The 14,035-nt window shown below is 45.8% G+C and overlaps 1 protein-coding gene across 1 annotated transcript; it reads left to right on the top strand.

Annotated features, from left to right (window-relative positions):
* The first annotated feature begins 262 nt into the window (after positions 1–262).
* On the top strand, positions 263–14,035 carry Znf8 (zinc finger protein 8). The gene is made up of 4 exons (XM_038338825.1): positions 263–433; positions 3,649–3,775; positions 4,021–4,116; positions 10,591–14,035. The coding sequence occupies exons 1-4, from the start codon at positions 368–370 to the stop codon at positions 12,018–12,020; spliced, it is 1,719 nt and encodes a 572-aa protein (XP_038194753.1). The 5' UTR covers positions 263–367; the 3' UTR covers positions 12,021–14,035.

Below are 14,035 nucleotides of genomic sequence, written 5' to 3' on the forward strand. Positions count from 1 at the left end.
TATATGTGCTCTAAACTCAGTCATCAGGATAGGAGGACAATTTTCAGGTTAACCGGGGCCGAGTGATGCCCGCCCCGTAGGTAAGGGATGGAAGCTGGACTCTGCAGTTACCGGGACCTGCTCTTTAGTCAACAGCTGTGGGTGGTTTCAGAGGACAGGACTTCCCCATTGGTCAACGTTGGGCTGGCGGTAACTCCTATTGGTCCAGTGCTGCGTCTCAGCGCGTGGCCTTCTGGGAGTTGTAGTGCCGGGTCCCTGGCACTGCCGCCATTGTCCAGCTGGAGGCTGGTCGGGTGGTCTCTACGACGGGCGTACACTTTAGATTAGGAATCGCCTTGGACGTCTGTTGCTGACCTGTTTGCTCGGAATGGACCCGCAGGATCAAGCGGCAACAATGGCGATGGCCTCGCGGCCGCAAGCAACACAACTTAAGGTAACAATAACGGAGTGGATTCCGCCCCGCTTTCCCCAAAGACTGGCCTGTAACCTGCGGCCCTTTTTCCACAGGAGGAAGCATACGCGGTAGCTCAGCCGCCGAGCCCAGTTCTGAACCCAGCCCCCACCCCAACTCCTACCCCCGTGTCCAGTACCCATGCTCCAACCTCCTGTCTCCCTGCTACGGGGTGGGAAGAGGAGAGTGGTCACAGGAGAGACCCCACTCGGGGGTTTACGCCCTCTCGGGCCAACACCTTCCCATACATCCAGAGAGATGTTTCTCGGTGATGACAGGTGACTGGCTAGCGTTACAAAGCACCCACATTGCAGGTACTGTCGTAGGACATGTCCTAAAATGTAGAATCAACAGACGGAAATCTCCACACTGTGAAGCCCTTATTTTGTAAGTAAGGCACAACATCGTGGGGGCATAGGCACCAAGTTAGTAAAACAGGAGTAACTACTAAGGGGCCTTGCAGGGCTGTGGGAGAACTGTGGTAGGCAGGGCTGTCAATGTTTGCCAGTTTGTCTAACTTCTAGTCATCAAAGTTCAAGCACTTTGTAGACAAACTGGCTGCTTATTCTGTTCTCCACAGTCCGCTTAGCAAAAGCCAAAATCAATTCATATGTAAGTTCTGCAATTTCGAAATTATGTACTTGGGGGGTGGGGGATTTGCATTATTTTACAATAATAATTGTGTGTGCAAAATGAGTTTATTGATAGCCTTAGATTGCAGATTATCAGATTTGTGTTATTTTAGTTTTCCATGAAATGTGACCATTGTGTAGAACTGAGAACTGAGACCTGTCAACAGCCATAGGAATGAGCCATGCTGAAGGTGGATTCTCCAGCCCCAGTCAAGCCTCAGGTGGCAGTCATTAGCTGTCAGTTTGTCAGGGAATAAACAATATGAAAGACACTAGAAGAAGTGTATTTCATCTCTTGTGTAACAAATAGCACGCACAAAATGTAGTGACCTGAAATAAATACTACTTCACTGTTTCTGATAGGTAGGAACTCATGGATCTGCTCTAGGCTCTTAAAGTTACAGTCACCGTGAAGGCCTAACAATACTCCTTGAGACTTGACAGGGCCCAGAAGACTCACCTTCAAGATGACTCATTCGCATGGCTGTTGGCGGGGGGACTCAGTGTTTCTCCATGTAGGCCTTGCCGTGGAAGCACTGAGGTCACACAGCATAGTGAGTGGGTTCCTGTGGAGCGGTGACCTAGGAGCTGGCAAGGTAGAAGCTGTGTTAGAACCTCAGCTTGAACTTCACACTGTCATTTCTACAGTATCCTATCCGTTCTACAAGTCAACATGGCTGCATGCAAGTCGGGATATCACTGAGGGGCCACGTTACAGGCTAGCCTCCACAGGAACAAGGACCTTTGAGGTCCAGGACGTTAGTTTCTTGTGGCTGTTAAAAGTCCCTACACACTTTGGCAAAAGACAACGTATAGTCTAAGCAGAGCACGGTGGCACATGCTTATAATCCCAGCACCACATCAGAGGCTGATAAACTAAAGCCAAGCTTGACCCTGTCTCAAAATAAAAAAAATAAAAAGGCACAGACAAGAGATAGAAGTCAGAAATGAGCACCACCGAGCAGAATCACACTTCTCCCAATTTCTAGGGGTGGATATCAGTTGATTAGCTTTTCCAGCTATAAGAGCTACAGCCCGGCACTCCTTGCCTTACAGCCTTTTGTCTAGTTTCAAAGCAGCAATATAGCACCTTTCTTAAGTGATCACATTGTCTTTTGACTTTTCCAATCTCACACCGATCTCCTAAACGTGTGAGTACATTTAGGACCCTCGATGGCACAGGACAGCTACTGTCTTGGTGTCTTTATCACATCTGCAAGGACCTGAATGTCCTTGGGGGATCAGCCATCCATTATTGGAAGGTGACCAGGAGTCATTCAAGTGTTCAAGGGCTGGGGCTGGATTGGAAGAGTGCTTGCCTAGCTGTGAAGCCCTGGTGCCTCTTTAAAAAAACAAAAGAAAACAAAAAACTGGGTGTGGTGGTCCAAACCTGCAGTCCCAGCACTTGGCAGGTAGTACAGGTGAATCAGAGTTCAGGGTCATCTTTGGCTATATAACCTGTCTGAGGCAAACCTAGGATACTTAAAGTCCTGTCTCAGGAGAAAAAAGAATTTTTTTTTTTTATGTTAAGGTGTCCTGGGGAGATGCCCAGTGGTCAAAATGCTTGCTGCATAAGTGTGAAGACTGTAGCTCAGATCCCCAGACACCATATAAACGTTGAATGGACACGTGGCCCACCTATAATTCCAGTCTCAAAAGACTGACATGGGATTGCCAAAGTAAGATGGCTGTTGACAATATCAGTGAACTCTGGATTTGACTGAGAGACCTGCTCAGTGAATAAGGTGGTAAAGAAAATGATGATTCTCACATCAACATTGGGCCTCCGAGCATGCACACATGCGGGATACTCTCCCTCGTGTGTGCCCACACACACATGCAAATGGAAAGGGGAGGGAAAGTGTTGAGAAGAACTGGTATAGGGCTGGAAAGAACCACTTGGACATGGGTTAGGAGACCGAGAACTGAGCTAAAAAAGTGGGGTAAGCCTGACGGTGGTGGCGCATACCTTTAATCCATGCACTTGGGAGGCAGAGGCAGGCGGATCTTTGTGAGTTTGAGGTCAGCTTGGTCTACAGAGTGAGTTGCAGGACAGCCAGGGCAACACAGAGAAACCCTGTCTCAGGAAAAAAAAGAAAAAAGAAAGAAAGAAAAAGTGGGGTGGAGGTGGAAACTGATGATCAGATAACAGATAATGCTGGTGCGGCCTGGCCATCAGTAAGACGATGTGGAGGACAAAGACCTGACCCACGGTTACCCTCTGACCTCCACAGACACACGTGCATACACTCGAACACTCACAAACATACTCAAGAAACAAAAAACCTAGTGACCATTTCTTTAGGTCATAAACCTGCATGTCATTGGTCTAGCCAGGTCTGTCTGGTCAGCTGTGGCTGTCTCTGTTGATCCTGCCGAGAGCTCTCATGTGTTGCCATGGTAAGCCATACCTACCTATAACGGCCTGTAGGCTGTCAGTGAGGCCTGAGGGACATCACGCAGAGTGTACATTTTCTCAAGACCCTGCCTCCCTGTTTTCTCCCATCCTTCCTCTTCCGCAGAGGTAGATGGTCCGACTAATTGAGAATGCATGTGATGTTTCAGGAGCCAGTGACTTTCCGAGATGTGGCTGTGGACTTCACCCAAGAGGAGTGGGGGCAGCTGGACCCTAACCAGAGGACCCTGTATCGTGATGTGATGCTGGAGACCTTTGGGCACCTTCTCTCTGTGGGTAAGGCCCAGTTCTTAGACTGAGTTACGTTTGTGGGCCTCTGGTATGGGACTCTAACTTAACCTTGAGTTCTCCTTTGATGAAGGATACACTTGTTGAGAGAAAGCTGCCCTCTCTGTCACCAGGCAAACCCCTCGTGTGCTTAGATGATGCCCACATGTCCTGATGGGCAAGACCTAAGCGGTAGTCTGGGCTTGTTTGCCCCAGAGCAGCCTCTGACCTCCTGGGTCTCTTCCTCTTTCCAGGTCCTGATCTCCCCAAGCCGGCAGTTATCTCCCAGCTGGAGCAAGGTGCTGAGCTCTGGGTGGCAGGGAGAGGAGGCACCCAGGCCTGCCATCCAGGTAAGAACCCCGCCAAGTGGGTGCCCCCACTGGGGAGCTTCCAGGAGGCCACTGGAGATATGCTTCTGGAAAGAATGATGTTTCAGGGCCCGTGGAAGCATCCCTTCCTTAGGAGGTCCCAGGACTTGGTGTCATCTTACTCACAGCTCTGACTGATTATAGCCAAAGACACAGAGCAAAACCCGTGAAGGGAAAGGCTTCAGGAGGCAAAGTCAAGAGCAGTGGTTCTCAGTCTCCCTAAAGCTGTGACCCTTTAATGCCTCGTGTTGTGGTGATGCCCAACCATAAAGTTATTTTCATTGCTACTTCATAACTGTAATTGGCTACTGTTATCAATCATAATGTAAATATCTGATACATCCAATGGTCATAGGCGACCCCTGTGAATGGATCATTCAGTACCCCCCACCAAGGGGTTGTGACCCCCAGGCTGAGAGCCACTGGAAGGACCCAGGCATGAGCTTCCAGCTCTTTGGTCTGTGGAGTCAGACTGAATGTGCTCAGTTCCGCCAGCAGTGAGCTATGGTAGTACATGAGGACCGTTGTCTCCAGAGAGGATGTCAGGCTTTCTCCTGCGGGCACCCTCTGCCTCGCGCATACCATGATTCTGGTGCTTAAAATAAGCCACAACAGTAGCGCAGTGAACTTTTCTTACTGATTAGGGTGGTGGGAACCCACCCCAAATCTAAGTTCCCTAATACTCCCAAGGGCCAGCCTGTGAGGAGACGTCCCTAAGTCTGTCAGCTCGGCCAGTTGTCGTGCATTTCTGGAGGGTTCCCCGTGGCCTCATCTTCCTGTGCTCACCAAAGCCATTACTTCCTCTCCAGCAGTGAGACCCCTGCCTCGCTTGTGTTTCTGCTCCATCTTCCATTTTAGGCCACCTCTTTCTCATCAGCCTTCCCAGCATCCTCCTCCTTGCTTTCGTCCCAGTGTCCCATTCAGTTCTTTTGTATTATATTCTATAAACCTGTTCCTCACACCCTTCTACTAGTCTGTTATCAGAAAAGATTCTATTGAGGTATTAAAAACTTGGCCTGGCGTGGTGATGCCTTTCATCCCAGCACTCAGGAGGCAGAAACAATTGAATCTCTGAGTTAAAGGATATCCTGGTATATATAATGAAATCCAGGCAAGCTAGGGATGGATGGATGGATGGATGGATGGATGGATACATACATACATACATACATACATACATACATAGGCAGACAGGCAGATAGAGATCCTACCTCAAAAACAGAACAAAAATCCTTAAAGCCATGTTAAGAGAAGCTCAGAAGAAAAGGAAAGTATGATTTTTTTAAAGATTTATTTATTTATTATGTATACAACATTCTGCCTCGATGTATGCCTGCACGCTAGAGGAGGGGGCCAGATCTCAGTACAGATGGTTGTGAGCCACCATGTGGTGGCTGGGAATTGAACTAAGGACCTCCAGAAGAGCAGCCAGTGCTCTTAACCTCTGAGCCATCTCTCCAGCCCGGAAAGTATGATTTTTAAATAGCCAGCCCTCTGACTTAGCTGGTGCTCATGCTGCCTTGGCATCTTAGAGATTTGCTGGGACTGATGGTTCTGTGTTGCTCAGAGTTACAGTGTGGCTCCAGCAGAAGGGAAATGGTGGGGACAGCAGCACCAGGTTTCTATCCTCTTGTCTCAAAACTCTTCAGTCAGGACTGGATTCCTTGCCCTTGTCCTGCCCTGTTTAGTGGGGAGAATGAGTAGGAAAGGTCTAAGTTTCATAACTAGATGGGACCGGTACACTGGTATGCTGACAGCTGAAATGAGTGTGGTCTGGCTGCAGCCTGCAGATACACCCACTCAAATGCTTCTGCTGCCTTCCCAGTCTGCAGAGAAACACTTTACCTCTGTGATGGGCTGTGACCCTTACTCTCAGTTGGTCGAGTCTGCGGCCAGACCCACTTCTCCCTCTCTTATTGTTTGTTGCCAATGCTGCTTCCTGCTTGTTTGTCAGGAGCAAACCTGCTCATCCGTACACATGCTTTTCACTGATGGGCTCAGGCTGCCACGGAAGCTAGGTTCTGAAATAACTGAGCCTTGCCTGTTTGGCTCACACGGCAGGTGTGGCATCAGAATTGTTACAGAGAGTTTGAAGAACTTAATATCTGAACCATCATAAATGTTCTAGAAACTAAAGGCTTCCTGTTAAAGTGGAAACTACTTTGCATTGATACTTCGTATAGGTGTTCTACAGTACTGTGGCAAAGTGGATGGGAAAAAAGATTTGGCTGGTTATGATAGGTAATTCCTGTAATCCCAAGAACTCTGCAGGAAAGCCCCAGCTGCCCTGTCATCCCCCTCCAAAAGAGCCCACAGATTCATTCATGTCTTTTCTCAAACCTGTGGAAGTAGGAGTCCAAGGGGGCACTTCAAGCCTGACTCCTGGCTCCCAGTGTCTAGAGCCGCCCGGATGCCGTGACTCATGAGGCCTTCTTCAGAGCACATACTCAGCTCTGTCTCCATCATTACATGGTCATCTCTGGCTCACCTGCCTTTCCTATGTGGAGCCTTTTAGTGACGTTTAGAATATAAAGATAATCGCACACTTTTAAGATTCTTAATTTGGACGTGAAGAGATAGCTCACCAGTTAAGGGGGGAAAAAAGCAAAAACGAAAACAAAAACAAAAAAAAACCTGAATTTGCACCCATGTCAGGTAGCTCACTAGCAACCTGTAACTCTACCGCCAGGGGATCTGTTGCCTTCTTCTGGCCTCAGACCCCTGCGCAAATGTGCCATACGTTCATATACAAACACAGAAATAAATATCTTAATTTTTTAAATTCTTAATTTTATTACAATATCCTCCCATGTAGCATCACACATTTACAGGGTCCGAGGACTGGGATGTGGCTGTCCTCGAGGGGCCACATTCAGCTTACCACACACTGTCTTCAACAAGAGAGCAATTTCCCTTTTGTTTTAAAGGAAAAGAATGCTCTTCCACGACTCCTTCCCAGTGCAGCCATGTGATTTGGTGGGCTAGGTAACCCGTGGAGGTGATCCCACCCCCTTCCTGTTGCAACTTGCTTTGTTTCTTACTGTTTCCCTCCTATAGTTACTTGACCTCACCTGGTGAACTATCGCCTCAACCCTTCCTCTTCCTACCGTTTCTCACTGGAGACACTGTAACTTCCTGAACAGCAGGATCGGTTGTTTGAGGTGTGGGGTGGCTGGAGCTGTGGGGACCCCAGGTGAATCCAGCATTGATGCTTTCAGCTGTTGCTGGCCTGACCTGGTTACAGCAGCTCAGACCTCAGCAGTGGCCTAAGTAAGGTCTCTGACACTGGGTCTTCTTCAACCTCCTTCCCACTGGACCAGGGTTTGCCTGAGGCTGTATCAATAGTATCAGCTAGGAGCCTGTTCAGCAAAGATTTCTGAGGACTCACCCACATAATGCCTTTGATGCTAAGAGTGTAGCATCAAAAAAATAAAACGGCCTCAGTCATCTAGGGGTCTGAGGAATGAATAACAATATCAGGAGGTGATGGTTGAAACAAACAAAAATGTGCTTGAGAAGCATAGGGTAGACAGTGCCCCCAGGACACACAGTATGCCTCTTTTAGAAGATAGCACTGAAGCTGGCAGCTGTCTGGAGATGCGTGAAAGGCAGAGAAGGCAGCATGAGCAAAGGAGCATGGGATATTGCCACGGACTGCCTCTCGTGGAGACCACCGACCGAGGGAGAACGGGGGTGAAGGCTAGGAGAAATCAGAAATCGGCGAGGAAATGACAGACAGACACACTCAATAAGGTTGAATATGCTGCCGCAATTTTACTAAATTCATGCTTTCACTATATAGCATTCAAACAAAGAACAAACCAGAAGGTCATGCGTCATCAGTTGGCACAGTATGAAAGCTTCTCTTAGTCACATTATCAGGGACAGGTGTTAGACATAAAGCATCCTTAGAAGAGGAAATCTTGTCCTTGGGAACGTAAACCTCAGTCAAGTGGTTTCATCTTATGAATAGAGAGTTTCTGTCTCATTATCGCTATCATGGCCTTCCCTCTTTCTAACCCTTTCTTCATATCATCTAGTGACCAAATATGCCTAATCAGTTCTCTGCACCTGTGGAGATATACTTTTTAGTACCTTCTTATGCAGGAGACACCATGGGGGTTGGGATCTAGTAAGCCTATTCATAAAGTTCAAAGTATAACATAACAGTCTTTGTCCATCAACATTAACCCATCTATTCCCTTGCTCATCATACTCCCCGTGTATGACAAAGGTTCTGCTGTAGTCTCATACATTCCCATACTGTGCTTCCCTATCTCAAAGCTGTTCCTGAAGAGAATGATCCTTGTCTTGTATATATAAAGACTATCATTATTATGAAAGAAATTGTGCATCCTATCTAAAATGCACCAGGGGTTTCTCATTCTGGCTAGCCTCTCCATAGATGGTAACTCATGTCACTCCATATGTTTTTCTTCATAATTTACTCATCTTCTCCTATCATGAGCTCTTTCTGTTTTAGGGTATCCATAAGATCCCCCAGAGAGCGAGCCACAGTCCAATATGTCCTCAGTAGTTTGGTTATTATGGGTAATGTCTCTAAACATCTTGATCTGCTGGCAAGATAAGAGAACTACACAGAATACAGAAACAAAGAACAGAAAGCTCAATACAGCGCCAGGGCCAGCGAAGGCGAGTTTGCTGTTCCGGAATCATGACTGTGGCTGATTGCCAGGGAACCGCCTGGGGCTCAGCTCCTGGGAGCACAGACCCCAACCCTTCAGCGTCGTTCCACCTTAGCGGCATTTGTCTGCTACACAGGCGTGACAGCCGAGGGCGTAGCAGGATGTGTTGAAAGGAATGGTAAGGAAACCAGCAGTGAACACATTGAGGGAAGAGGTGACGTCAATGAGAATGGAGGCAGGGGAGGAGATCACAGTCTATGATCAGAAGTGATTGGCATGCTGCGCAGAAGGGTAGCCAGGGTGGAGGAAAGGCTTTTGGTAACAACTTTATTAAGACTCATATACCATAAAACTTTCCCATTTAAAATTAGAGATAAAAGTTCAGTTGTAGCCAGGCGGTGGTGGCACACGCCTTTAATCCCAGCACTCAAGAGGCAGAGGCAGGTGGATCTCTGAGTTTGAGGCCAGCCTGGTCTACAAGAGCTAGCTCTAAGGCAGGCTCCAAAGCTACAGAGAAACCCTGTCTCGAAAAAAAAATGGTGCTGCTGTGGACATAAATGTATGTAAATTGTTATGTTGCTGCTGTTTGTTTTTCTGTTTCTGATTTTCTTTGTATGCCTAGTGTACATGGTGTTGTTTTAAATAAGAACATTTCCATAACTATATAACATATTCAGCATACTGCCTTCAAATACAAATTTTTGTGTGAAATCACTTGCATTTTACTAAAACCCCTGTGTCTGTGCAAAGGCAGTAAAGGGATTGGTATCCAGCAAGCCTCAGTTTCTCCAACTCTTCTCCTATGACCAGACTCTTGGTTTTCCCTTGAATCCCTCCAACATCACTGAGACAGATGTTTTGAACATTTAGCATCTGTAGGTCCCAGGCCCTGACTGGACACTAGTGTGATAATATGGATATTGAACGAATGAAAATGTTCATGTGTGTCTTAAGCAAATGAGAGGCCTCAAGAATGCTAAGGATGGGCTAGAAAGATGGCTCAGCAACTGAGAACCTTTACTGCCCTTGCAGAGGACCTGGGCTCTGTTCCCAACACCCAAGTTAGCTCACAACTCATAACTCAGGTTCCAGGGATCCATTGCCCTCTCTGACTTCGGTGAGCTCCTGCATGAACATCTTACACACACATGCACTCAGGCACATGTATGTTTGTGTACATATATATATATATCTATATATGTATGTATGTATGTATGTATATATATAACATTAAATATGTGTGATATATATATATATATCTCACACATATTTAATGTTAAAGGTGAGCAACCAAATGAAGCATGGTCTTCAATGAAGTCTAATTCCTAATCCCTAAAATCACTTGTCTATCAGGTGGGCCCAGTGTAATCAAAAGAGTAATTATAAAAAGCAAGAAGGTCACAACAAGAAAAGGATATGTGACACCAGAAGCAGCGGTTATTGAGAGACTTGAAGATGCTATACTACTGACTCCCCTATGTCCTTCTGTGGAGCTTTAAGAAAAAACAGCTCTGCTGATGTAGATTTTAGCACTTCATATTGTAAGATGGTAAGCAGTGTTGCTTTGGGGCACTAGGTTTGTGATGGGTTGTAACAAAATTCTGCAAGAAACTGGTACATTTTTAATTCATTTCCAGTGCCTGCCCCAGAGTGAAACTATGGTTGAGGGCAGGGATAGTGTCAAGAGGAGACTCGGGACTTAGCAGAGCAGATTGTTAAGATCCTAAACTAGTGACAAAGTTCCAGGGTATTAGGAACCTGCCCCTCTCCTGTTTTTCCCTTAACTACTCAGAGCTCTTTGTTCTTTCAGGCTGGATACTTGGACCTGAAGCCCACACATCACTCAAGGAGCAGGGCCTTCATGAGAAGGAACTATCCCCCATTAAAGAAAGGGATGGGTTCAAAGTGGCTATTTCTTGTTATCCCGTGACAGAGATAGATCGGAAAAGTGATTGCCAGTGGACCAAGAAGGACCAGAGTAACTTAGGGCAATTGGAAGGCCCCAAGGAAATATCAATTCAAAGTCAAAGCTGTGAAAATCTTGGACTTGAGGAAACCTGTGTTCTTAGCTTAAACACAGATCTATCATCAGATAATTCTAGAAAAGAACTTGGCTGTACTGATGGCTCACAAGTTAAAAACTCAAAACATAACCCAAGTTTAGTTAGTCAGCATACAGACTCCCCAGCAACACAGCCCTTCGATGACAGTGGCTGCCAGAAAACCTTTGATCAGACTGTGCCCATTACAGAACTCACAAAAAGTCAGGTTCAAGATAAACCCTATAAATGCACTGACTGTGGAAAGTCATTTAACCATAATGCACACCTCACAGTGCACAAGAGGATTCATACAGGAGAGAGGCCTTATATGTGCAAAGAATGTGGGAAAGCCTTCAGCCAGAACTCCTCCCTTGTTCAGCATGAGCGCATCCACACTGGAGATAAGCCCTATAAGTGTGACGAGTGTGGGAAATCTTTTTGTCACAGTACACATCTTACAGTCCATAGGAGAATTCACACTGGAGAGAAACCTTATGAGTGTCAGGACTGTGGCAGGGCCTTCAACCAGAATTCATCCCTAGGGCGACACAAGAGAACACACACTGGAGAGAAGCCGTACACCTGCAGTGTGTGTGGGAAATCCTTCTCTCGGACCACTTGCCTCTTCCTGCACCTGCGAACTCACACGGAGGAGAGGCCGTATGAGTGCAATCACTGCGGAAAGGGCTTCAGGCACGGCTCCTCCCTGGCCCAGCATCAGCGGAAGCATGCTGGTGAGAAACCCTATGAGTGCCGACAGAGGCTCATCTTTGATCAGACACCAGTTTTAACACAGCACGAGTGGCCAGAAACCCTCAGCTGTGACCCTCCTTTGAGTCAAGAAGAAAGAACTCAACGGAGCGACAGGCCCTTTAAATGTAGTCAGTGTGGGAAATGTTTCACTCAGAGTTCTCACCTCATCCGACATCAGATAACCCACAACAGAGAGGAAGAACCACATGGACGTAGCCGAAGACGAGAACAGCCCTGTGGGCGGGGCTCAAAGCTTATTCGGAATCCACACTCAAATTCAAGAGAGATCCCTGTGGCCCAGACAAAGGCAGAACAAGCAAACAGGGCACTGGCCTTGTTTGACCTTCATGAAATTATGCAGGAGAAAAACCCTGTGTGTGTTATTGGAGTGGAAGAACCTTCAATGGGCAATTCTATGCTATTTGACATCAGAGAATCTACATAGAAAGGAAACTCTTCAGATAACTGTTGAGTTATTAGGTACAACATAAGTCCACACAGTGTATTGGTGGCAAGAGAAGATGGCTTAATGTCAGTGGTGACCTCTGACTTCATAAGGAAATGGTGCTTCCCAAACACTTGAGGTTAGTGATTCTGAAATGCATCAAACTGGGCTCCTGTTTAACAACAGACTTTTTCTTTGTTTTTCTGAGACAAGGTCTCATATGGCCCAGCCTGACCTCGAACTCACCATGTATCCAAGAATGACCTTGAATTTCTGATCCTTCTGCCTTCACCTCCCTAATTCTAGGACCATGGCCATGTGCCGTTATATCCGGCAACAGCAGACATCTTAAGATGTTTTCTCCATCAGCCTAAAATGAGTTTACCAATAATAAAACCTCTGCACAGGCATAGTGTGGAAATAGCATATGACCCCTTTTTATAAAACATAGCTAATTTAATTTATAATAGAATGATATGTACTGAGTCAGTGTGGTATCTTGCCATGTCCTTTGTGGGCCCGTTTTCACCAGGTGAAAGCTGCGAGGCACACTGTTGTCTACAAAAATACCATAAGGGACGTTGCTATGCCCAAAGTGATTTTGCAGAGTAGTGATGAACTCCTGTGAAAGTTTTGGACAAACCAAAATACTATTGCATTTGTGGGAAATTCTGCCTAAATTGAAATATACACAAAGTAATGTTTCTATGTGAATTCAACTCAGAATCTCAGTTCACTTTTCTCACACGTCACACATGACTCAGTTCTGTACTCCACAGCATGTGTCCTCACTTCAGTAAGTCATCTGACAGCATTCTACAGCACTCTAAAGGAGTCACGGCTCCTCTGTAAACCACTACCTTAAGATATTGCTGTTAGTCAGAGGTACCCATCTGCAATAGTTTGTTCTCACAGGACATTTAGTAATGTCTGGAGTCATTTTTGTCACTGCAACTTGAAGGATGCTACTGGCTTTCGGATGGAGGCCAAGGATATTGTTCGACATATTTATGTGCCCAGGGCAGCTCCTCAAAGAATTTTCTAACCCCAAATATTAATAGTACTAAGGTGGAGAAGCCTTGATATAAACTTGACCCAGAGGGTTGGGGTAGCTCAGTAACAGAACGCTTTCCTAACATGTAGAAGGCCCTGAGTTCATCCCCAGTACCAGAGACACGAATAATAGCCCACCTTTTCTAAACTGTAAATTGAACAAAGCTGTATTAACAATCATGTGTTTGTTCTTAACAAATAGAGCCATGAGGGGCTGGAGAGATGGCTCAGGTGTTAAGAGTATTGACTGCTCTTCCAGAGGTCTGAGTTCAATTCCCAGCCACTACATAGTGGCTCATAACCGTCTATAATGAGATCTGGTGCCCTCTTCTGGTCTGCAGGCATACATGCAGACAGAACAGTGTATGCATAATAAATGATAAATCTTTTTTTTAAAAAAAGGAAAAAACAAATAGAGCCATGAATTTATATATATACAAAGTAGTGCTTAGTAAATCGTTCACCATTTTGCCATGTTTATATTTGGGGGTGAAGAATCCCCTTATCTTTCTGTAATCTTTCAGCATTACAATGGATATTCTAAAATATGAATGATGTTTTCATTGGATCTCCCACCCATCTCCTCACCCATCCCTCCCTGTATTGTTTTCACATCCATCCCAGAGAACTTTTTGTTCATCTCTCTGAATATATTTCTAAAAGGCTAAGACTTTCAGTGTATTGATCCAAAAGGACAAAGCCATTCACATAATCACACTAAGCCATCTTCTTTGGGTTTTTGCCATGTTTGGGTAGTGCTTCTGGGCCAGAATTTGAATGAAAGCAGTGTTCTGAGGTTATTGACTATATTCTTCTTAACTAGGGCAAAAATAACATTAGGAAAAGTTATTCTTTTACATCTCAAGAAAAAGTATATTATTTATATCTAGCAGATACCATCAAATATCCAGTATTAAGATGTACCTGGTTGCTTCATAAAGTTTGTATTTGTTTTATTCTAA

The sequence above is a fragment of the Arvicola amphibius genome, chromosome 8 (genome assembly GCF_903992535.2).
Source record: "Arvicola amphibius chromosome 8, mArvAmp1.2, whole genome shotgun sequence".
Taxonomy (NCBI): Eukaryota; Metazoa; Chordata; class Mammalia; order Rodentia; family Cricetidae; genus Arvicola; species Arvicola amphibius.

Coding starts and splice junctions, on each gene's coding strand:
- Znf8 (XM_038338825.1), top strand. CDS start 368: ATGGACCCGCAGGATCAAGCGGCAACAATGGCGATGGCCTCGCGGCCG. Junction 3,776..4,020: donor TGGGCACCTTCTCTCTGTGG/GTAAGGCCCAGT, acceptor TCCTCTTTCCAG/GTCCTGATCTCCCCAAGCCG. Junction 4,117..10,590: donor CACCCAGGCCTGCCATCCAG/GTAAGAACCCCG, acceptor TTGTTCTTTCAG/GCTGGATACTTGGACCTGAA.